The sequence below is a fragment of the Camellia sinensis genome, chromosome 4 (genome assembly GCF_055761805.1).
Source record: "Camellia sinensis isolate YWXY chromosome 4, ASM5576180v1, whole genome shotgun sequence".
Classification (NCBI taxonomy): Eukaryota; Viridiplantae; Streptophyta; class Magnoliopsida; order Ericales; family Theaceae; genus Camellia; species Camellia sinensis.
The window spans coordinates 192,097,733-192,121,910 of record NC_138964.1 but is presented as its reverse complement, the minus strand read 5'-3'; the positions used below and the strand labels follow the sequence as shown (position 1 = coordinate 192,121,910).

Genomic DNA, 24,178 nt, shown 5'->3' with positions numbered 1-24,178 from the left:
CTGTTTTGGTTTTTCTTATTAATAAAACTTTGAAAATTTTGATTTGGTGCTAAATTGTTCCTCAATCATGACTGAATTAAACTGTTTATACACTTGTTGTAGTGTAATTTATTAGGGGTGAGTAACGGATATACCGATCTGTTCAAGCCAATTGAGTCAATCTGATCCGCCGCATTTTGGATGGATGCGTGATGATAAGCCGACGGTTGTAGATTGATTTTTTTCAATTCGCTTAATTTTGAACGGATGACAGATTTAAAATTCCTTTGGGCGTAACTGAATTGTTAAACTGTGAGCACTTTTACTAATTTGTAAAACTTTGTGTTTTCAATTTGTTTAGATATTCTATTTATGTTTTCAATTGAAAAAAAAAATTAAATATTTTGTTGAATATATTCTATTGAAAAAGAGTTTTCAACTTGAATATATTTTTTGAATTGAAAAAAATACATGTATTATTTATCTATATTTTTTGGTTTTTAAATCTAATTCTACAAATAATAAATAAAAAAGATGATATATGTTGGTTGGTTTTTGTTTTCAAAAATTGATATAGATGTAACAATACAGAGGCATATAATCTACTACTGCTCTATTCATGGTTTTGGTGGTTTGAATTGTTTTTATATTTTAAGAATTACAAATTGTAATACTTTATGTGGATGAGACACGCAGTGATTGTAATATTTTAAAATTTTAAACTTTCTTTTTTTGGATGAGATATGCAGTGATTGTAATACTTTTTAAAATCATTTACTATAATATTTTTTTTTGAGAAAGTACACAAGTTGAATTATGTTAAAAATTTATAAAATTTTAAACCGCTAAATCGATTCGTATTCATCCGCTAATCCACTTCTGCCGGATTGGCGGACGGATGGTGAATTGAAGGTTTCGTGACTGCAACCGACCTGCGCCCACCCCTATAATCTATAGTGCTTCGAATATTAATGCGTCAAGTCAAAAAAAAAAAAAAAAAGAAAGGAAAAAAATGAGTAGAATTAAATATTGAAATTTGAATCTAAAAATGACGTAGGTCTTGTTTAGGAGCAAATTATTTTAATAACTTTTTAACTTTTTATAAAAAGATGTGTAGAAAAGTAGAAAGAGTGACGTAATAATTTATAATGACTTTTGATTTTTTAGTTAACGAACGAATTTATTTATAATTTACCTTTAAGGTAGTCATTAAGCCTTCGTTTCGAAAGAGTTTTTTTAGTTTAACTTTTTAAAACTATTTTAGTCTATTTAAAAAAAAAATTCGTTTGGGATGAATTTTTAATTTTTTTTTATAGTTTTTTGAGTTAAAAAGTAAAATAATTATGATTTAAATATAATATTTTATCTTATTAACTTTTTAATCTATTTTGTTTTTTAATAGACTAAATTAGTCACAACCATTTTGTCAAAAGAAACCTAAAACCATGTTTTTAATTTTGTTCCTGTTACAAATCACATAGGCCTTGTTTAGAAAGTTAGCTATTTTAATTAGTTTTTGACTATTTGACTATCTTAGCCTAGATAAAATAATTATGTTTAAAAAATTAATTAATTTTTTTAAATTAATTTAATGATGGTGAGAAAAAAATAAAATAATTATAATTTAAATGTAATATTTTTATTTATTAATTATTTTAATATATTTTATCTTCAATTAACATTTTAGCCCAAACACCCCCGAGAATCAAGCAAACCATTTCACGTACTACTGGTGTGTGTTTTAATTTTCACTCCGATTGAGTTCATCAATGGCCGACGAAGCTCCGAATTCAGAAACCCCACCACAAAATGCCGAACAAGCTTCGGTCGAAGCAACCATCGAATGGAACGCTGAGGGAGGCACAGAGTCTTCTTGCGACAACATCAATCTCCAAACTTCCACTCTCACCACCTCTGATGGGGACCGCGAGAAATCGTTGGAGTACGCGGACGAGTTGATGGAGAGAGGCTCGAAGGCTTCCAAGGACCACGATTACAGCGAGGCCACCGACTGTTACAGCCGTTCCCTAGAAATCAGGTTAGGGTTTATCTTTAAGTGTAGCAAAATTGATAGAAGATTTATGGAAAATTTGTAGTCTTTAGTCGAGAATTACTTGGTTTTCGTTCCTGAAGTTAAAGCCCTAGTGCGGATTAGTGTAGCAATGTCTATTTCGGCATTAAGCTGGGCTAGGGGTTTAACGATTCTGATAACTGTGAGCCATGGATAGAACGAAGGGCCACTTACCAATCAGACCTATTAACTAGATGATAAATTTATCACTGTAAATTTATTCATAAAAACGAAAGAACGAAAGAGATTTTTACATTATAAAACTATTGGGGCAATTTTTCTCATCTTTCTTTTTTGGCTGCTTGAATCCCTGAAATCATTACTAAGCTTTCAAAAAGTTAAATTAATGATAGTGGTGATAGTGGTGGCAAACACAACAGTTTTTTTTTTTAATCCTGAATTGAGTAAGATGTATGCAACTGGTTCTTGAACTGTTGGATAAATTATTTCATAGTTGGAGCGACTGAACCCTGATCTTCAAGCTGTCGAAGTGACTCATGCATAGCATGCCTTCAATTTCTGCAATATTATATGTCTAATTTCTCTGTTTTCAGTTAAAATGGTGTGTGCTTTGCCAACTTGCTATGTTGACTTAACAATTTTGTCTTTTTGGTTGTTAGCTGTGGTAAGGATGCAGTGTTAATGTGGTATGTAGTGGTATATTGATTCTCTATTACAACACAAAAACCGGTGCAAAGAAATTATGATATGAGATTTCTTGAATGTGACTACACAATTGTGCTTGCTTAGCATGCCTCATTTGCTTCTTGTGCTTTTTGTTGTTTTATAAATTCACCTCATCATGTCAACTGCAAAAATTTACAACAATAAGATGTAAATTGTAATTAATCCGTTGTTGGCACATTTACAAATTAAAAGTTTTTGCAGTACTATTTTTGGACTGAGTTCCTTGGAATTGTAGAGAGATTTTGCCTTTCTTTCATGATCTTCCCACGTCTCACGTTAATTATATTCCATTATTTTGTTTCATTCTAGTAAAAAAATTTACATGTTTTCCCCCCAACCAGGGCTGCTCATTATGGGGAACTTGCTCCTGAATGTGTTAACTCATATTATAAGTACGGGTGTGCACTACTGTACAAAGCTCAAGAAGAGGCTGATCCATTGGGTGCTGTGCCAAAGAAAGAGGGTGAATCTCAACAATTCTCTGATAAAGATGGATCTGTTAAAAATGCAGTAATTGGTGAATCATCTTCGGCTTCTGTTTCTGGTAATGTTGAACTAGAAGGGAGTTCAAAGCCTCAGGAAGGAGCTGCTGATGATGGTTAGCCTCCCTGTTTATGATGTTCTGTGATATATTGGTTTTCTGGTCATGCTTATAGATGGGCAACCCACAACTTATTCCAATCGATTAATTGAGTGCTAAATTAAAAAAAAAACAAAAACAAAAACACCCAATTTGTAATTGAGTGCTAAATTATTTTGTTTAAAAGTCATAGTTACCTGAAAACACCAACATCATAGTAATTTGTGTTTTGGAATACTTGTACCAAAATATAGTACACTTCTATTCCAGAACACTAAGGCTCCGTTTGGTAAACCTCTCAAATTATAGTTTCACCCATTGATTTGAGTGTGTTGTTTGTTTTGAGCTTTCAAATTATAATTCTACACCCATTTCTTAAAACTCAATTCAAAACATAATCATTACTTTTCAAAATTCATAACCAAATACATAATTCAAAACTCTTTTCAACACTCAATTCAAATAAATATTTTAATTTTTTAAATATTTTAATTTTGTTAAGATTTTAATATTTTAATATTTAAATATGTTACGATTTTTTTAATTTTTTGAATATTTTAATTTCAAAATATTACGATTTTAATTTTTTAAATTTTAAAATATTTTATAAAAATAAATTCAAACTCTATTTTATAAAAATATTTTTAAATATTTTAATTTTTTTTGTTATGTATTTGGTTATGATTTGAATGTAGAGTTGTGAAAATAACATAGAGTTTCGAGTTATGTGTTTGGTTATGAGTTTTAAAAATAATTTCTTAATTGAGTTTTGTTTTATGTGTTTGGTTACGATTTGAGTGTAGAGTTATTTTTAAATTTAAAATATTAGCATTTTAAATTATTTAAATTTTTTGAATATTTATTTAAATTTTTTACTTATTAAATTTTTTACATTATTTAAATTATTTAAATATTTATGATTTAAATTTTTTGAATATTTATTTTGAAAAAAAATTATTTTCTTTGTAGAATTTTCAATTAAAAATTGATTAATGTTATTTTCTGTTAATAATAAATTTTTTTAATTGAATTTTAAAAAGAGTTCGGTTATGAGTGTTGATCAGAATTTTCAATAGTGTGAAAGTAGTGTGTTTTGTTATAAGTTATAACAATTTGAATTAAGTTTTGAAAACTCTTTCCAAAACTCTTTCTAAAACTCATAACCAAACAAATTTTCTTACTTCACATGTCAAATCAAACTTTTCACACTCAAATCAAAACTCAATTCAACTCTCTATTCAAAAATCATAACCAAACAAATTTTCTACACTCAAATCATAATTCAACAACTCACAAACTCAAAAATACAACTCATACTCTCAAATCATATTTACAAAACTCTACCAAACGCAACTTAAATTTATTGATCCAAAACATTCAAACAGTTTTTCTTGTTTATGGTTTTTCTTGGTAGAAAAAAAAAAATCAAATGCAACAAATTAAAATATGGGTTGAGTGGAGTTTGATGGGAGAATCTTTGGAAAAGGAGCCATAATGCATCAATAGATCTATTTATATGACTTTCATATAGAAATGTGCTTTTACTTGATTAATTTGAATGGAAGAAGACTTCAAAAGTAAGTAGAAAATGCATTTTAGTAAATTACCTTCCATTAAATGTGTATTCGTTAAAAGAAAAATCACACTCATGTTGTAAAAGTACCTTAACCCATTCTATCAATAGATCTATTTATATGACTTTCATATAGAAATGTGTTTTTACTTGATTAATTTGAATGGAAGAAGACTTCAAAAGTAAGTAGAGAATGCATTTCAGTAAATTACCTTCCATTAAATGTGTATTCATTAAAAGAAAAATCACACTCATGTTGTAAAAGTACCTTAACCCATTCTATTAATGTGACCTATGTAAGCCAGCCAATGTGGTAGGACTGAATTATCATGGGAGCATTGGGGAAAGCTTCAGAAAAAAGAAAGAAGCCGATTTATTTGTATGTTCAGAAACTTATTAATACAGCAGGATAAACTGCCTAAATGGTATTTTGCCTGATTGTTTTTTATTAGATGGAATGGGACCATTGGTAGAAAAAAAGTAGAAAAATCATACTTGAGTTGAGTCTGTTAATGAACTCCCCTAAGCTGAAAAAAGTATTGCCTTAAAAGCATCAAATAGTGAATGTAATCTTGGACAATTATCACATCATGCGACACTGTTTATATTTGAATTAAAAATTGATCAATTACTGTAGCTTCAGAGGACATGTGCTTTTTATATGCAAGCACAAATTAGAAATTCCTCACATAGCTTGGCTTTCTGTTTCTTGGGAGATAGTTTCTGGCGGGAAGGATCAGGAAGAAAATGATGAGGAAACTGATGCTGAGGACCTGCCTGAGGGAGATGAGGACGAATCCGACCTGGATTTGGCATGGAAAATGCTGGATGTTGCAAGGGCAATTGTTGAAAAACACTCAGGTGACACAATGGAGAAGGTGGACATATTGTCAGCCTTGGCCGAAGTTGCTCTGGAAAGAGGTCTGATTTATACATATACACATACATACCTTAGGGCTGAGACTGTTTAGTATTCGTGGCAGATGAATCTTCTCTGCGGCTTACTCTGCTCATTTTTCTAAGCCACACTTATCTGTGTACGACATCTTTTGTTTTGCTCCATGCAGAGGATGTTGAAACTTCCCTCAGTGATTACCTGAAAGCACTAGCTATTTTGGAACGCCTGGTCGAACCAGACAGTCGGTATATAGCTGAACTGTATCCTTTTTAAGGCTACAAACTATCTTGAGATATGATAATTATCGATGATTATGCATGTATTGATTGATTGGCTGGGTTATTTTCCCCCTCTTCCCTCATTTATCTTTTCTATCAAGTCACTTCCTTGACCAGAGAATTCAGAAATTTTAGGATATGTTTGTGTTTGGAGATTGGGTCAAAAGCTGAGGAAGCCATTCCATATTGCCAAAAGGCTCTATCAATTTGCAAGTCTAGAGTGCAGCGGCTTATGAATGAATCAAAGATTTTGTCAGAATCAACAGCGACATCTATTGTTTCAGAATTGGACCAAACAGTCCAACTCTCTTCAAATGGTTCCCAGTCTAATGATTCTGTTACAGATAAAGAGGCAGAGATTGAAACACTCACTGGCCTATCTGATGAGCTGGAAAAGAAGGCAAGTTTAACTGAAGTTCCTATTAGATGTCAGTATTTTACGATTCACGATACATATCTTACTGTTTGATGTTTTTAGAGAGAAATTGACACGCATTATCAATATGTCTCAAGTTAAATTGACACATGGAATGCATGATACGATAAATGAATACCTAAATATCTTCAGCAATTTTGAAAAAAGTAGTTGTACTTATTTCTAGCAAATTAATATTGTTAGAAAAATTTATTAATGTATTAAAAGAGAATATTTTGAGATTGAGAAAGGCACTTTAGTTTTTTTATTTCTCTATTTTTTCGACAAATATCTACTTGTTTGCGGTTGATTTAAAGTTTAAAGTTTCCTACTATGGATAAGCTCTCTGAGAACTTAAAAATTGTAAATTAAATAGTAAACTTGGTGAATGTAGATAGTATTTTATACATATTTTAATTTTACTCTGCATTTTATATGCATTAAGTTTTGAGGATTATGCATTTTATCTTTTCAAACAACCTTACTTTTGCAATTTTACGAATTATTCATTGTTTATTGCTTTCTTCTCTTAAGATATTTGTGTTTTATATAGCTATGTTTATTTTTTTTCCTATTTTTACAGATGCTAAAAAATCTTGTGATACACAATAGGATATTTGATTCAGAAAAATAGAATAACAGTACACGATTCGCATCCAATTTGACAACTAATATAACGTGAATATCTTATGTTTCTTTGTATTTGCAGCTTGAAGATCTCCAGCAGCTTGTTTCGAACCCAACATCTATCCTCTCTGATATCCTGGGGATGATTTCTGCCAAAGCAAGAGGAACCAATAAAAATGCCCCTTCAGTTATGAGTACTTCAAATCTGGGCGTTGCTAGCAGCAGTGGAGATCTCAATTCTCCTACTGTTTCCACTGCTCACACAAATGGGGCTGCTGCTGGAGTAACACATCTTGGCGTGGTGGGAAGAGGGGTCAAACGAGTGTCGATGAGCTCGGCAGGTGCAGCGGAATCGGCAGGTACAGCAGAATCAAGCCCGATGAAAAAACCTGGACTAGATCCAACACCAGATAAAGGTGATGGCAAGGGCTGTTGAATGTTTTTCATTCCAGGGATCTGTGCTTCGATGCTTCCTAGGATAAACCGTTGCACATTTTGAGGCCACAACTCTTCCTTCGATGCTGATTTTTTTTCTTCCCTTTTAGTAGTTGTTTGTATTTGAGATCTTTATGATAGTTCTTTTGTACTAGGACTACTGGCGGACTGATGCTATGTAAGGGGAAAAATTAAAGACATTTAATTTAAGTTATATTGAGTCTGTTTTGGGGTATGAATTTGGACAAGGAAAGAAAAAATGTGTGTGAAATATAAGTGAAATGTAATTATAATTTGGCATCATTTTTTTTTTTTTTTTGAGTAATATGGGTCATGTTTGGTTTGATTTTTAGAAATTTGTGATTTTTTTTTTCTTCTAAAAATCTAAAAATTAATTTGGTGAGAAACAATTAAAAATATTTATCATTTTTATATAATTTTATCTTTTAGAAAGTCAGAAATAATTTTTTAAAATTTAAAAATATCTTTTTGATGTTTATTTTTATTAAATTAATTTTTATTTTTTTTAAAAAAAAGGGATGATTTTTTTTTTTTAAAAGAAAATCGGACCAATCATATGGTGAAATCTAAATTTCAAAATTGAATTTGAGAAACTTTAGATTAATGGATTTTTCAAATAATTTGGTGAATATTATTATTTGAGATTTTGTATGAATCATTTTAGTTGTATATAAAGCTCGACAAAATGCATCTTCCATTCTTCTATATTCATTGCTCCATTTCAGGAATTGATCTTTTCAAATTTCCTAATGTTTAACCTCAAATTCTTCTAAATGTAGCCTAATTGTCATCTATATGAACTTCTTCCATTTTTTGCCCCCGATTATCTCCGTTATTGTTAATTCTTTCAATCAATTGATTGGCCAACCGAACCGTAACTGCTTTTTTGTTTGTCTTTTTTGTTCATATATGTTTGGAAACATGTTCTCCAATGTATCATTAATAATTTAAGTAAAAACTTGTGCTATGAATTGGGAAAGGTCCAAAAACTTTTCTATTCTGTTTTGTCTGCTTTTCCCATCATTTTGAGCTTTTCAGATTAGCTTCTCATAATAAAATGACATTATTGGCTTGACCATGAAAACCTACAGCCTTGATTTCCAAGGCCCACCTCTCATAATCATCCATTATCTTTGATTAAATGCTTATTATTTATGGAATTGACATCTTGGAGCTGGAAATGGAATTGGAAATCAATTCCAATTCTACAGTACGAATTTTTAAGCTGCTAAACTTACACCCAAACATTATCATCAGCTCTACATATAGCATATGAGGTCTATTGATTTTGTTCTTCCTAATTAATGCGACTATGTAATGGTTTTTCCGAAGATTTGGTAACCATTAGAGGCTGGTTTACTGGCACAATAGAAAAACTTTATAGACCAACAAATACGGATTGCGTAACAGTTTGAACTGATTATGCTGTCAATTTTTCCTCACACCGATTTAGTTCACAATTGCGATTTAAAATTTGAGTTTGAGAGTATTTTTGAGGATTTTTAAAAATTCACGACTATGACACCCAAATCTTGATACGTATATGTCTATAATACTACTCGTCGTGATACATTGCCACCAATACTAATGTGTTCCGATACCTCGATTTAGAACTATGGATAAGGATACAAAATGATAAATTAAAGGGATTTAGATTAATCTTCAAATTATGGTCATTACATCATATAGTTCTAGTCTAGCAATTCTAAACAAATTTATATATCTTTCTATTCTATTATATATGCAAAGGGCTGAGTAAGTGTTGACATTTTGTTGTCACAAAGTTTTTGTTTCTAGATTGTCCTTATCTATCTATCTATTCTATTATTAAAAGCAAATACCAATTTTGGTGTCATGAAGTCTCAACCATGTCCACGTGTAAATTAGATAATTTGACCAAAAAAAAAAAAAAAAAACCACATCCCATGTTTTCCACTTTCTCCATCAGTAACTTCTTTCAACTACTCTATCCCATACTCTTCATTACCCACTATTCTCTTCCCCAACCCCTCACAACAACAAGAACCCATCTCCCTTCTCTTCATTCCACGCCCTCTCCCTCCTCAAATTTACCCCCAATCCATTTCCTTCTCTCGCCGCCGCAAAGAAAGCTGTATCCGTCCTCAAGGGCAACTCCAAAGTCGAAGGCGTTGTTACCCTCTCCAAGACGACGGTAGTCATTTATTTTTTTAGCCCCTTCACATCTCTAAATTGAAAATTCACAATTTTGTTTATTTTGGATTCAAGTTAATGTATACAACAATTTTATATATATAATGTTATGTACATCATTTGTGTTTTGATGCAATTGTTTGGGTTTGATTTATTTGTTTGTTGTTTTAATAGTGTTCAACTTCTTTGTTTTAATTTTTTTAAACTGTCAACTGTATATTAATCTCTTTGTCTGTAAGTGTTTTAAGATCATTGGTGTCATTTGTTTGTTAAAAAAAAAATAATTAAGCATTTTAAAATTTTCTAGATGTGTTTAAAAAATTTAGTGTTTTTCAGTGTTTTTAAATTCTACATAACTATAAGTCTTTTGAGAGTTTTCAATTTGTATTTTTGTATTTTTTTGTGTATTACTGATAATTATACTTTTCATAGAAAATAAAAAAGATCCATTATGTTACCGGGTTTCTTTGGGGAAAAAACATATAGTACAAGTTTATATTCAAATTTTTTTATATATATAAAAAATTGCGAAGTATAAAATGTGTGCAATTATTTAGACGTAGATTACACTTAAAAAGTTTGGAGTTTTTTTTTTTCACAGTTATCTTTTTAAAGCTTTTGTTTTTGTTTTTTTTGTTTTGTTTTATGGGTCTTTTTTTTTGTGTGTATAAATTCAATTTTTAAAATTTGATTTGTTTGTTCGCTTAATTCTGTGTGTATGTTATTTAAAATAAAATCCAGTGCTCTTAAAAAAAATCATATAAAATGAGTGTCTTTAGTTTTTTTTTTTTTTTTGGTGTAATATTGTTAGTTATACTTTCTATAAAAAAAAAAAGTAACAAAATAAAATGTTTCATTGTGTTATTAGGTTAAAAAAAATCAATTATTATTTTTCTTGGTTTACATCAGCATTTGTGTTTGTGCGTTTATAATTTATGCTTTCAAAAAATTGGTTTGTTTATTTGTGTAATTTTGTGTGTGTTTTTTAAAAACAATTCAATATTCATAAATTTTGTTTTATTTAAAAAAGTAATAGTCTTAATTTTTTTTTAAAAAAGTTTTGGGGTTTTTTATTATTTATATTAATAGTTAATTATTTTTTTTGTATATATCAAATCTTTGTGAGTGTTCCAAGAGTATGGGTTTGTGTTTTGGTATTTTGTGTGTACCATTATTAATTACATTTTTTATTTTCTTCATTAAAAAGTAAAAGAAAAAAAACTATGTTATTAGATTTCTTGGAGAAAAAATTGACTTTCCTTCGTTTGTATTTTTTGCAGGTTACTTTTTGACTTCGTGTTGTTCAGAATAAACAATTTCTCGATTGATTTTCTATCGACACCTATTTACTTTGATTGTAAACATTCTATATGAGCGTTGGGTTTGTAATGCTTGAAACTTGAATAATTCAAATTAATTCTATTTGGGGTTAAACAAATGTGTAATTTCTTTTTCTAAGCTTAAAAAAATCAAATTTATAATTTTTTTTTTTTTTTATGTTTACTTAAAGAGTTTGTGATGGTCAGAACAAATAACTTCTATAGTTGTGTTTTAAATTTTGTGGGCGTGTTTAAAAAATTTAGTGTTCTTCAGTATTCTTAAATTTTACATTTGTAAGTGTTTTGAGAGTCTTGAATTTGTATTTTTGTATTTTTTGGTGTATTACTGTTAATTATATTTTTCATAGAAAATAAAAAGATCCATTATGTTATATCAAGTTCCTTTTCAAAAAAAAAAAAAACACTTATATTGTAAGTTTATATTCATTTATATATATATATATATATATTTAAAAAACTATGAAGCATAAAATGTGTGTAATTGTTTAGACTTAGACTTAAAAAGTTTTGGATTTCTTTTCCATTTGATTTGGACTATGTTAATCTATGTCAAAATGTAATTTTTAAATTTTTTAGTTTCATTTATAAAAAACTTTAATAATATTTACATTTTGTGCCTTTATATATAATAAGCCAATTAGAAAACCAAAATTATTATTGTACTTTATTAGTCAAAGTATGCATGTGTACTATTGTGGCTCATTTTAACAACGTAAAATTCTAATTTGATCAATGTACATTGTTTGTAAATTAATTTTTACATGTATCTTATATATTTTTTGCAAGATTTGTAAGATCTTTAGTCTTATCTTACCAAATTGAGATTTTATATGAATTTTTGTTGTAAGGTTTTCTTTAGTTAAGATTAGTAAATATTATATTTTTTTTTAAAAATAAATCGAACAAATTTTAACATATATATTTTATTTATCAATATGTTAATATCAAATGTTACATTACACATAGTTATACATGTGATTTATATGTGCATTATTAGAAAATTTAATGTGAATTTCACGTTATAATTCCAAACGAGTTTGCACACGCATCGCGCGTGTGCCCAACCGCTAGTACTATTATAAAGTGAACACCTCTTATGGTGTCCTGAGTTTAAGTACGAGGACTCATACCACTTAAGCAAAGTACACATTATAATATTAATTTCATTATTATTTTTTTTATTCTTACTTATTTAAATTGCACACACATCGTGTGTGCCACCCACTAGTGTAACTAAAAATTCAAGCATAGATTCTTCTTTAACTGGTGATTGAATTTGTAATTGCTCAATCTACGTAGGTGTGAACAACATCTAATATACATATATGATGAGATTCTACCAATTCCTCATCTTAATCCAAAGACATTCTAAAACATGAGATAGACTACATAATTCTAAGAGATTGGTAATACCAAAACTATTATCCTAGATTACTAGTCCTATATATTCCAATTTGATGAAACAAACATGGGATTAATGCAATGAAACAGTTGAAACATGCTCAGTTGGATCCCTTGTTTTTTATGATGGAATGAACGAAATACAGATGAAAATGGCAACATTTTTTTAAGCCTGTTTTTAATAAGTTGTTGAGGTTTCTATATTAAAACAACAAAAGAACAAGATTTAAGAAGGGTACAAAAAAAAATAAAAAAAAAGGGTACGAAACAAAACAAAACAAAGTGCCCAAAAAAAAACAAGAAAAAAAAGTGTCTATGGTCGGTTTGTCTATATGTCTAAACCTCAACACTAATTTGTATGGTTTAATATTATAGAAAAATGTTATTTAGAAAAAAAACAAAGTGGCCCGGAGGGCATCCTAGGTTTAATTATAGAACAATGTTGTATATAATTTTATTTTTTATTATATATTTTTTTTTATTTGAGTGAATGTACATTTGTTAATGTAGGTCATATTGTCTTATATATAGAAATGGGAAAATGAAGTAAGAAAAATAAAATTATACATACTATTTGCTAAAGGAATGGTTTCTTTTCATACTCTTATTTCATGAAATCCCATCTCAAGCCCACAACTATAAGTTCAACAGTAAATTTGAGTTATGCAAACAAAAAAAAAAAAAAAAAAACAAAAAAAATATTATTGAATATCATTAGATATATGAATAAATTGTATTTTATTTTTAAAATAGATAGTAACTATGAGTTTAAACTTAAATAATTAATTTTATAAAACAAAATATGATTTATTTATCTATTTATTGATATTTGATGAAACAAATTATATTTTATTTTTTAATTTAAAATATACAACAATTATAAGTTAAACTTAAACCATCCCTAATAAACTGTGATTTGTTTATCTATTTTCCTTCGATGAAGTTAGATTTTTGCACAAATAGTCTTTATTGCAAGTTTTTCGAAATGATCTATTTTGAACCCATAAAATGAAAAATAAATATCAAAAAGTATAGAGAACATCATTATTAGGTGATTATTCAGTATTCTTGGAATATAGGTACATAGTGTTTCATAAAATTTTAATTGGTAGAAAAGAGTAGGGACCCACGATTTATGTTAAGGATAGAAGAACAATATAAGAGTTAAGTAATTGATAATTAACTTAAAATAAGACCACGTAATGTTTCAAGACTATGAAATAATTTCCCGTCATTATTATATTAACAACGAACAAAAAATAGAAAACCTCTTGACGGTGTGGACCCGTCTCTTTCCACTTAAAAAATGTTATTTTTAACAAAGACATCTAAAACACAACTGGTTTTAGTTGAAAAACGCATTCAAAACACAACTTTAAGAAAAGTGTTTTGAGGTTTTTAAGTTTAAAAAACAAATAAATTAAAATCAAGAAAACTGGAACCAAACATCCCACTTTCAAAAATTGCATATGCATACTAATATTTCAAATTTTGATAAATAAGTACAAATAAAATCAAATGTCTATCATGAGATTTTTTGTCTTCAACTAATTAGGTTGTTGGCTTTTATTTGGTGCAGGTACAATGAAATATTTAAGGGCGTCTTGGATGACTTGAATCCATGTTTTCAAATTTGAGAGAATTTGAGAGACTCGTGAGGCAATCACGGGTCTTATTTTGAAAATTTAAATAGTTTATTTTGTGGGATTTTTTTTATATATTATTTATGAAAAAAAATTAAGTTGATACAACAACCATCACTTTTTTATTTATCGTGTTTGTCTCTAGAAAAATAGATAGTTTTTCTTCAAAAATATTTTGTTATCCATTATTTTGGAGACAAATGTAATAAAATGAAGATATTGCGATTGTCGAATTTATATAATTTTTTTTATTTATAAAATAAACCTTTCAATAATTACTTTATTGAAATAATTTTTCAATAAAATAAACAATTTAACGTATGAAACAAGACTCGTGATGGATCTTGCAAACCTTTCAAGTTCTCCCAAATTCATAAGTCTGGCCCATTATTATAGTCATAGTGCGGTGCCATCCATAAATACTGAGTTGGTGTTACGAAAATGTTAAATAATTACTTTTAATTGGATACAATTGTATCCTATTTGTGGAGCAATATTATTTTGTTACAAAGTTTGGGTTGAATAATGTTTGTAGGGCTAAAAATGATGTAAAGAAGGGAATCAAGGTCAATATGCAATTGACCAATCTCTGCTTTTAAGTTGTAGGTATATGTGTGGAATGATTAGTTGGAAACCACAATCTTTTTTTATCTTTTGCCATTAAAGTTTTCATTTGCAATTAGTTTTTTTAGTTGATTTTTTTGTATTGATACTTTTTTTTAGTTTCGTTTGATTTGACTTTTTAAATTTTTATAAGAGAAAAAATATAATGCTTGTGATTTGAATGTGACATTTTATTTTATTAACTTATATAGTTTAATTTATTCTTTTATACTTTTTTAAGCTAAAAATCTAAAACCAAACTAAGTTTAATTCTTTTAACTTTATTGCTTATTAATTAATCATGGGTTTTGTGCTTTTTTTGGCTGATTTGGATCATGGTTTTTGTGCTCTCTTCTTTTGAAACCCACTTTCTATTATTTGTTTATTTATTTATTTATGAACCACATTGATCACACACATAAATAAATGTACATTCAATAATACAATATATGTGAAAGAAATGAATAATGGTGTATGTATTAATTAGTGTATTAATAAATAGTGTGACATAATTTTAGAAGTTTTGAATATTTATAATTTGTATAATAGATAGGGTCAATAATAATGGTATAACACTAATTGATATACTAATTAATATAGGGAGACTTATTTATAAGTCCTTTCTCAGACACTTATGGTAGGGTAAGTCCTGTGTAATTTCTTATAGAGTCTCAAGTCATATTTAGATAGGAATGTATTCCACAAGATCCTACATAAACGTAATGTGACGTGACACTTACATAAACGTAACGTAACGTGACACCTACATAAACGTAACATAACGTGACATTTATATAAACGTAATGTAATGTGACACCTACACAAATGTAACGTGACACCTACATAAACGTAACGTAACGTGTCACGTTACGTTTCGCAAACTTAATGAGTTTTTATTTTTTTAAATTGAATGTGAAAATGTTGCTAGTTTATGTTGGTGTCACGTTACGTTTCATATAAATATGATCTATGGCAACATTCAATTTCCTATTCCATAGATCATAGGTGTCATGTTACGTTCATGTAGGTGTCACGTTACGTTACGTTTATGTAAATATGATCTATGGTAACATTTAATTTTCAATATAGGAAATTGAATGTTGCTATAGATCATAGGTGCCACGTTACGTTTATGTAGGTGTCACGTTATATTGCGTTTATGTAGATATGATATATGGTAACATGCAATTTCCTATATAAACGTAACGTAACGTGACACCTATACGTAACATGACACCTATATAAACGTAACGTGATACCTATGATTTATGGTAACATTCAATTTCCTATATATGGTTTTACTATTATTTATGATATTAACAACTAATATTGAGGGTAAATGTGTCAACAAACTTCTCACAGGACTTATGGGAACATAAGTTTTTTAATAAGACCATATGTAGCCTAAGTCTCCCTAATAGGATTTATAAATAATTTTTTCATTAATATATTAATTGATGCATGTAACACTACCGGAAAGAAATAGAGGGCGGCACCTCAAAACAATGTGTCCCAGGCAGTGTGGTTGAATTGTGACCATTTTCTTGAAAAATTAATAATTATTTGACAAAAATAATTATTAAAACAATTTTTTTAATTGAAATTAATTTTGTTCCAAAATAAAGAAAATATATATTAAAAAAGTGTTTTATTTTAATTTTTTGCACTAAATTAATTTTAATATTTTTTCAAAAAATAGATTATGAAACTTATCCAAATAGAATCAATTATGAAACAATTATTTATTTATTTATTATTTGGATTTGGCTTCTCTTAAATTATCATCTCAAATTGAGATAGCGTTTAGGTTTGATAGGCCTATTTTGATATTGATTTTCGTGATTCGAACCGCTTACCTTTTAAGACTTATTGAGTAAAATATTCATGCCAAAAATAAAATGATTAGAAATCAGTAACTATATATTTGAATCATATTTATTTTTAAAAAATAAATACAAATATAATTTCAAAAATATTCATTCATTTTTTTGTAATACAAATATAATTCAAACATATAGTCTATGGAGCATGGACACTCCAAAATTGGTGCCGTGGCAATGTCTGACACGTGGACACGTATGGGACATGCCAGATGGCGTGTTCCTTTAATTTAATGAATTTTTTTTTGTAAGGGACACGGCATGGGTTACGGCGGGGCTCATTTTTAATTTTATCATATTTATTTGGGGTCAAAGTGTAATATTTAAAAAGTAAAAAAAAATTAATAAAAAAAAAAAAACTACAACAGCAAGGATCTAAAGCTCTAATCAAGAGGGTGAAGAAATAGAGTGACAAACGAGGGAATGGAGCCCTAATCGTACCTATCGCCGACTTGAACCAGTCGATCCACCACCTCAGTTGATCTCCATCAGTCGATCCTCCACCTAGTCAATCTCCATCAGTCGATCCTCCACCTAGTCGATCTCCATCAGTCGTCTTCAAAGGTAAGCCTCGTGCTCTCTCTCTCTCTCTGTCGCTCTCGCTTTCTCTCTTTCTGTCTCTTTTTCTCTCTCTCTCTTTCTCTGTCGTTCGAGTAAATTGACTGATTTTTATTTTTTATTTTTTTATACGTTTATATATATATATATATATATATGGATATATCTCTTTCGACTGTGTGGCTATATATATACGTTTATTTATTTATTTTGTAATTATACGTTTTTCGACTGTGTGGCTATATATATACGTTTATTTATTTATTTTGTAATTATACGTTTATATATATGTATATATATATAAAACTGTTTTTTTTATTTATTTAAATTATAGGTTTATATATATTTATACACTGTATTTTTTTTCCCCCTTCTAATGTTAATGTTAATTTATAATGGTTATAATTTATAGGAAAAATGTCTAGTTTAAATTTAGTGGTTATATTTATCGAATTAATGTTACTATGTTAGTGTTTGTTAATTTTGATTTAGGATCAATGTAATATGAATATACATAATACATAAAAACATATATAAAAAAAAAAAAAATTGTTGTGTCCCCCGCAGTGTCCATGTCCCCATTTTTTTAGAAATTGTCTTTTCCCATGTCCGTATCCGTATCTGTATCTGTATCCATGTCCGCACTTCATAGCATATAGTTATCGGTATCCAATTATCTTAATTTTTTAGATGAATATTTTGCCCAATAAATTTTAAAAGTGAACGATTTGAATCAGTAAAATCGATTCTAAAATGAGTCTATTAAACACAACTACTCCCTCAAATTGAAATGGTTAATTTAAAAAGAAGTGAAATCCTTTGTCTGGTATGTGATGCGAATGTTATTGATCTAGCTCTCCTGTCACACAGGCGATTAGATGACAATTAATTTATGTGCAGAGGGTAGATATGCTGCAATTAATGGTTAGATAGCACCAACATTCAAACATTCAAAATGTATGCTATTCAGACCGTCGGATGATGATGTTGTTGAAGTTATGTTATTTGGGTCATGTTATGCATGTGAGCACTCAGACTTGGTTGCTAGATGCTTAAATGTGAACCGTAGAATATGAAATTGTGGAAGGGGGGGCTTGACCCGGCTGAAAATGGGCCAAGCTTGGAAACCCATTTCATATTCTAATGTCAATATTATTATTATTATTATTATTTATGATCTCTTACAATTTCATATCATTTATTCGTTCCATTCATCTTATTTAGTACTTCTGAATCAGACGCTCTGGCCCCAGAAAAGGGCACTAAACAAAACAACTCAAAATGTAAAATACTGTCGGCAGCTACAATGTCCAAGGCCACTTCAAATTGTTTGAGTTTTCAAACATAAACAATTTGGATCATTTCTATACATGGAGGAAAATGTATATACTTACAATTCATTATCAAAATTCAAAAATAACAGTGTATAAGTTATTATCATATTTTATTCCTACATAACGTGGACTATTGTATTAGGCAAATTGTTTAGGGTTTGGATCAACAAATGATTTAGGTTTCGTTTGGAAAAAAAACTTTTTTAGTATGATTTTTTTGATTTTTTTAACCTAATTAAAAAAGTTCCGTTTGTGATGAATTTTTAATTTTTTTTTGTAATTTTGTGAGAAAAAAATGATTATGATTTGAATGTGAAATTTTATTTTATTGATTTTTAAGCTTGTTTTATCTTTTATGAATTAAATTAGTTCCAATCATCTTGTCAAATGGGGGCTAGATTAAAAATAAATAAAAAATTAAAATTAAAATTTTATTTTATTATAAAGATCAAAATTATGAGAATTTTTTTTTATAATTTTTTCAATTCTATATTATTTGATATATAAAATATTATTATTTAAAAAAAAAGATAAATTACATCATTTTCCTTAAAGTTTAACTAAATTACAAATTACCCATAAGGTAGGGAGGTGTAGGTAAATTGGAAAGGCAAAAAAACCAATTAAAAGCAGCTGGTAGGAATGCGTTGTTGGGCACCAAGGATCCTGTAGAATGAAATTTCTCTAAAATTTTTTAAAGTGCTACATTGTGTGGTTGAGATTTATTGACAAGTCACATTAATGATGTGACTTGTCAGTAAATCTCAATCACACAATATAACACTCTATGAAATTTTAAAAAAAAATCACTCTAGAAGATCCTTGCTCGTTGGGTGTTAGTAGATGTAGATCAAAATTCAATGATTTGAAGACGGTCATTTTTATGTCCTTCAAAAAGGTGTATTCAAAGTCAGTCCTTTTCTAAATCCCCACCTTAACTAACGAACAAAGAAAGTGAGAAAGAAAGACAGAGAAAAACGTCAAGAAAAAACAAGAAGAAAAGTAAGAAAGAGAGAGCAATTTCGGAAAAGAAAATGCCAACCAGTGCATATTGATCCACTTTTTCGATATTTGTTAAAAGGGTAATGTTAGAACTTAATAAAATTTTTATTAAATATTTTATATTTGGATGTGAGATATGTAAATTTTATAATGGGCAAATTATAAACACCTCTTCGAGATTTGGTAAAAATGTAGATTTTTTTTGAAATTTGAGAAATTACATCTCACCCTTGAGATTTATATTTTCATAACAAATTGTCCCATGAAGTTTTTATTTTCATATAATAGATTCTTTTATAATTTTTCCTAATTTGTTATGAAAATTTGATCCTCAAGAATAATTTATAATTTCTCAAACTTCAAGAAAAATTTATATTTTTACCAAATCTAGATGGGTGTTTGTAATTTTTCCTTTTATATTTATATAAAATATTTGATAAAAACAATTTAATAAAATTTTTGAGATTTTTATTATTTTATTATTTTTATTTTTATTTTTGTTGTTAAAGCCCCATTTGTCCTTTCTCTCACCTTCCCGATTCCCAATACTTTTCCTACCTGCTCTGCTCCACCTTTCCCTCCCTCCTCATTTTGCTACTTTTTCCTCAAAAACCCAGCAGCAGCAGTAGCAGCAGCAGCAGCAGCAGCTCGGTCTTATATTTTTCAGTTATGCTAAAGTAAAGTAAAGTAAAGTATACGATCGAAAAGAACTCACTCATTATTGTTCTCTGAAAATGGATCTGGTTTAGACATTCAACTCTTGTTCACAGCTTTCTTTCTACTATTATCAATGGCTTCCAAAGGCCAAGCATGGTAAGACAAATCACAAATGCAAGTTTTTCTTTCAACCCATTTTGTTGTCGAGAGAGCACTGACTGACGGAATGGTTGATTTTCTTACAGGTTCTGCACCACTGGGTTACCAAGCGATGTCGTTGTCGAAGTCGAAAACATGGCCTTTCATCTCCACAAGGTCTGTATGTACTAGACTTTCTATACTTTCTCTTCAAATTCTATGGCTAAAAATGCGTTTTAATTGTTTGATTTGATTTCAGTTCCCTCTGATGTCGAAAAGCAACAAGCTTCACGAGCTCATAACAGAGCAAGAGACAAACCCTACTAGACTCCAAAAACGACAAGATGGTGATGAGCGAGAGATCGAAGAAGAAGAGGAGGAAGAAGAAGAAGATATCTACTGTCACATTTCTCTTCCAGAATTCCCGGGTGGTTCAGAGGCGTTCGAGACCGCAGCCAAGTTCTGTTACGGAGTCAAGATTGGCCTCTCGTCTTCAAACGTCGCTCCTCTCCGTTGCGCCGGAGAGGTTCTGGAGATGACCGAAGAGTACTCTGAAGACAATCTCATTTCCAAAACAGAGAGATTTCTCTCCCAATCCGTCTTCAAAAGCATCAAGGACTCCATCAAAACCCTAAAGTCATGCGAAAAATTGATGCCTATGGCGGAGACTCTCGGCATTGTTCAGAGATGCATCGACTCCATCGCCGCTAGGGCTTTCTCCACAGATCCGTCTTTGTTCGGATGGCCGGTGAATGAAAATCCCGCCGGAAATGGAGGCCGCAAAACCACCGGCAGAGCTACCGGAGCAGACTCTTGGTTCGACGAACTAGCACATCTCGGTCTAATTCTATTCAAACGCTTGATTTTTGCCATGAAAGCTCGAGATCTGAGTCCAGATATCATCGAGAACTGTCTCATTTGCTACGCGAAGAGATACATTCCAGGCATTTTACGTTCAAAGCGAAAGCCATCGTCATCATCAATTCCTTCGGAGAACGAACAGAGAGAGCTGTTGGAGACTATAATCGAAAATCTACCTGTGGAAAAGAGTTCGAGATCTTCAACAACTACGAGGTTTTTATTCGGATTGTTGAGGACAGCGAACATATTGAAAGCTTCCGATGCTTGTAGAGTCGCTTTGGAGAGAAAGATTGGATCACAGCTTGAACAAGCTACGCTAGACGATCTTTTGATACCGAGCTATTCGTATCTGAACGAGACGCTATATGATGTTCATTGTGTTGAGAGGATCTTAGGTTACTTTCTGGATGGTTCGGAGGAGAGATTTGCAGCGAGAATCGAAGGTGAAGAAGAGTATAGTGGAGTTAGAATGGCGGATCTGATGTCAGTTGGAAAATTGATTGACGGTTATCTCGGGGAGATTGCTTCGGATGCTAATTTGAAGCCAGAAGAGTTCTACCAACTCGCTGTTGCTCTACCTCAACATGCCAGGATCTTCGATGATGGTCTCTACAGAGCCGTCGATGTCTACCTCAAGGTACGACTGTGTCTTTCTCATAGTGTCTGTCTTATGAACTTGTGTCTCTCTCGACCATAGCTCGCACTTGTAGTATCGGAAATCATTAACGGGATGGATATTGAGCCTGTGTGGGATTGTAATGGTTCTTGTAACAGTTATAATCCGATATGTAACCAAAAGAAATCTATCGGCCTACACCAACACCACCATACCCGACTCAAAAGCTATTAAGTACCAGTCAATATGATATGTAATGGCCAATATTTAGAAGAGAAAAGTTAAGCTCTCATGAAAATTCTTTAATGAAAATGACGATATAAGAGTTATGATTCTTAGATTATCCTGATTAATATGTGGTAATTAGTATATATAGATTACAAAATTTTTATGATTATTTTTATGAAAGATTTTTTATGATACCTAGTATTGCTGTATTTAAAACTATGCTTGTCTCTCTAAGGGTGCGCATAGTTGAATTTGGTTCAATTTAAGATTAAATCAAAAAGAAATCACTACAAACAATTTAGAACTAAACTAAATCACTTGAGAATCAAACTAGACCCAACTAATAAATTGTGTTTAGTTTGGAATTATGATTTTTAAATTTATTTTTTATTTTTTATTTATCATTTACGAAAAAATTATAAATTATTGTTCACAATCTATTCAAACATCAAACAATATATATGCCATTATTTTATAAATAAAAATAATTTAGATAATGGTTATAAGAACAATAGGTTAACAATTGATGTACAAAAATGGATACTATCCAATTAACTAACAAAGGAAATTATATATATATATATATATATATATATATATATATATATATATAAACTATGTTATATTTTATCAATATAGTACCCTTATTTTGTCCCTAATAAAGTGGGATAGATACAAGAATATAGGTCCACCTCTCCACATGGTACATTTTATTTATGTCGTTGCCATGGATTGAGAGTACTTAATTAGTACTGTCAAAAATATTTTTCATATACATATATATTCAATTTCAAATTCAAATCATAACTATAAAATGACAAATCAAACCTTAAATTATTGTTTGTTTATTTTAAAAATCAAATCAAACTAAGCAATTTGATCTAAACATTGGGTTTCGCCCAATGATCTAGTAGCACATCTTAGGGAGTGAAGAGGGGAGGTCAGGAGTTCATTTGTATAAAAAAAGAAAAAAAAAAAAATTTGATGTAAATCGAACGAGTTTGTGATTTTTTCAACCCTACTCACTCATATGCAGTCACATCCGTGGTTAACGGAGGACGATCGGGAGAAGATTTGTGGCGTGATGGACTGCCAGAAACTGACATTGGAGGCCTGCACTCACGCGGCGCAGAACGAGCGCCTCCCGCTGCGCGCGGTGGTTCAGGTGCTGTTCTTCGAGCAGCTACAGCTCCGCCAGGCCATCGCCGGAAATCTCGTCGCCACCGACGCAGCCTCGGTGGATCTCCCCAGGCAGTCGAACGTGCAGCAGGAGGAGGAAGAACAAGTAGGAGACGAAGGCTCGAACGCTGCGGCGACGATTGCGGCTCCGCAAGCGGAAGATAGCACCACCACCGCCGTGTGGAGGGCGGCGGTGAGGGAAAATCAGGTGCTGAAACTAGACATGGATAGCATGAGGTCGCGGGTGCACGAGCTGGAGCGGGAGTGTTCGTCGATGAAGAAGGCGATTGATAAGTTGGGCCCACCCGCAGGCTGGAAGAGGTCGCTCACGAAGAAGTTTGGCTGCAAGTTCCATACGCAAGTGTGTGATTCGCATGAGCGAACCGTTGTGGAGCCTAGACAAGGGCGAAACCAATAGACCATTATTATATTCGATTTCACTCTGTTTTTTTTTTCTTTTTTCTTTCTTTTAAATGTATTTATTATTTTAGATCATTTTGATTTTATGAATAGGATTATAATTTTTTATTTTGTGATTAGTATGGTTGTGAAAATTTTAAGTTTAAAAGTAATTAAATTATTTTTTAAAATTTGTAATGATGTGTTAATTATTATGATGTAATATGTCATGCATGAAAACAAAATAAAGAGATCAAAATAAAATAAAGAATCTTATGTCATGTATAAAAATAGAGACGATCAAAATATGAGGAGGGTTTTTGAAAAATTGAAGCTTTTGCCAAGTAATAAACAAATATATATATATATATATATATATATTCTATGAAATTCTTTTGGTGAAGTTTAGATGAGTTAAATAGTTTAATTGTTGAGTCACTTTCCATGCTCTTGCAACAAACAATCATCTTCTCTTGTTTCGCCCTTGTATACCTTTAAATTGTCATGCTAGTCACAGCTTTTTAGATCCTAATTTTTTTGAGAATAAACAATGGTGAATGATGAAATAATCCTGTGAAGATATTTATCACATAAGAAGAATTG

General features: G+C 30.2%; 2 protein-coding genes across 2 annotated transcripts; both read left to right on the top strand.

Annotated features, from left to right (window-relative positions):
- Window positions 1-1,651: 1,651 nt before the first annotated feature.
- Window positions 1,652-7,846, top strand: LOC114274603 (uncharacterized). Its single transcript, XM_028216563.2, has 6 exons — window positions 1,652-2,017; window positions 3,079-3,335; window positions 5,611-5,811; window positions 5,958-6,048; window positions 6,193-6,466; window positions 7,191-7,846. Exons 1-6 carry the CDS (start codon window positions 1,749-1,751, stop codon window positions 7,542-7,544), a joined length of 1,446 nt encoding a protein of 481 aa, XP_028072364.2. The 5' UTR covers window positions 1,652-1,748; the 3' UTR covers window positions 7,545-7,846.
- A 12,185-nt stretch (window positions 7,847-20,031) lies between these two features.
- LOC114274602 (BTB/POZ domain-containing protein At5g66560) lies at window positions 20,032-23,766 on the top strand. Its single transcript, XM_028216561.2, has 4 exons — window positions 20,032-20,310; window positions 20,400-20,469; window positions 20,552-21,790; window positions 23,034-23,766. Exons 1-4 carry the CDS (start codon window positions 20,288-20,290, stop codon window positions 23,592-23,594), a joined length of 1,893 nt encoding a protein of 630 aa, XP_028072362.1. The 5' UTR covers window positions 20,032-20,287; the 3' UTR covers window positions 23,595-23,766.
- Window positions 23,767-24,178: the final 412 nt, after the last annotated feature.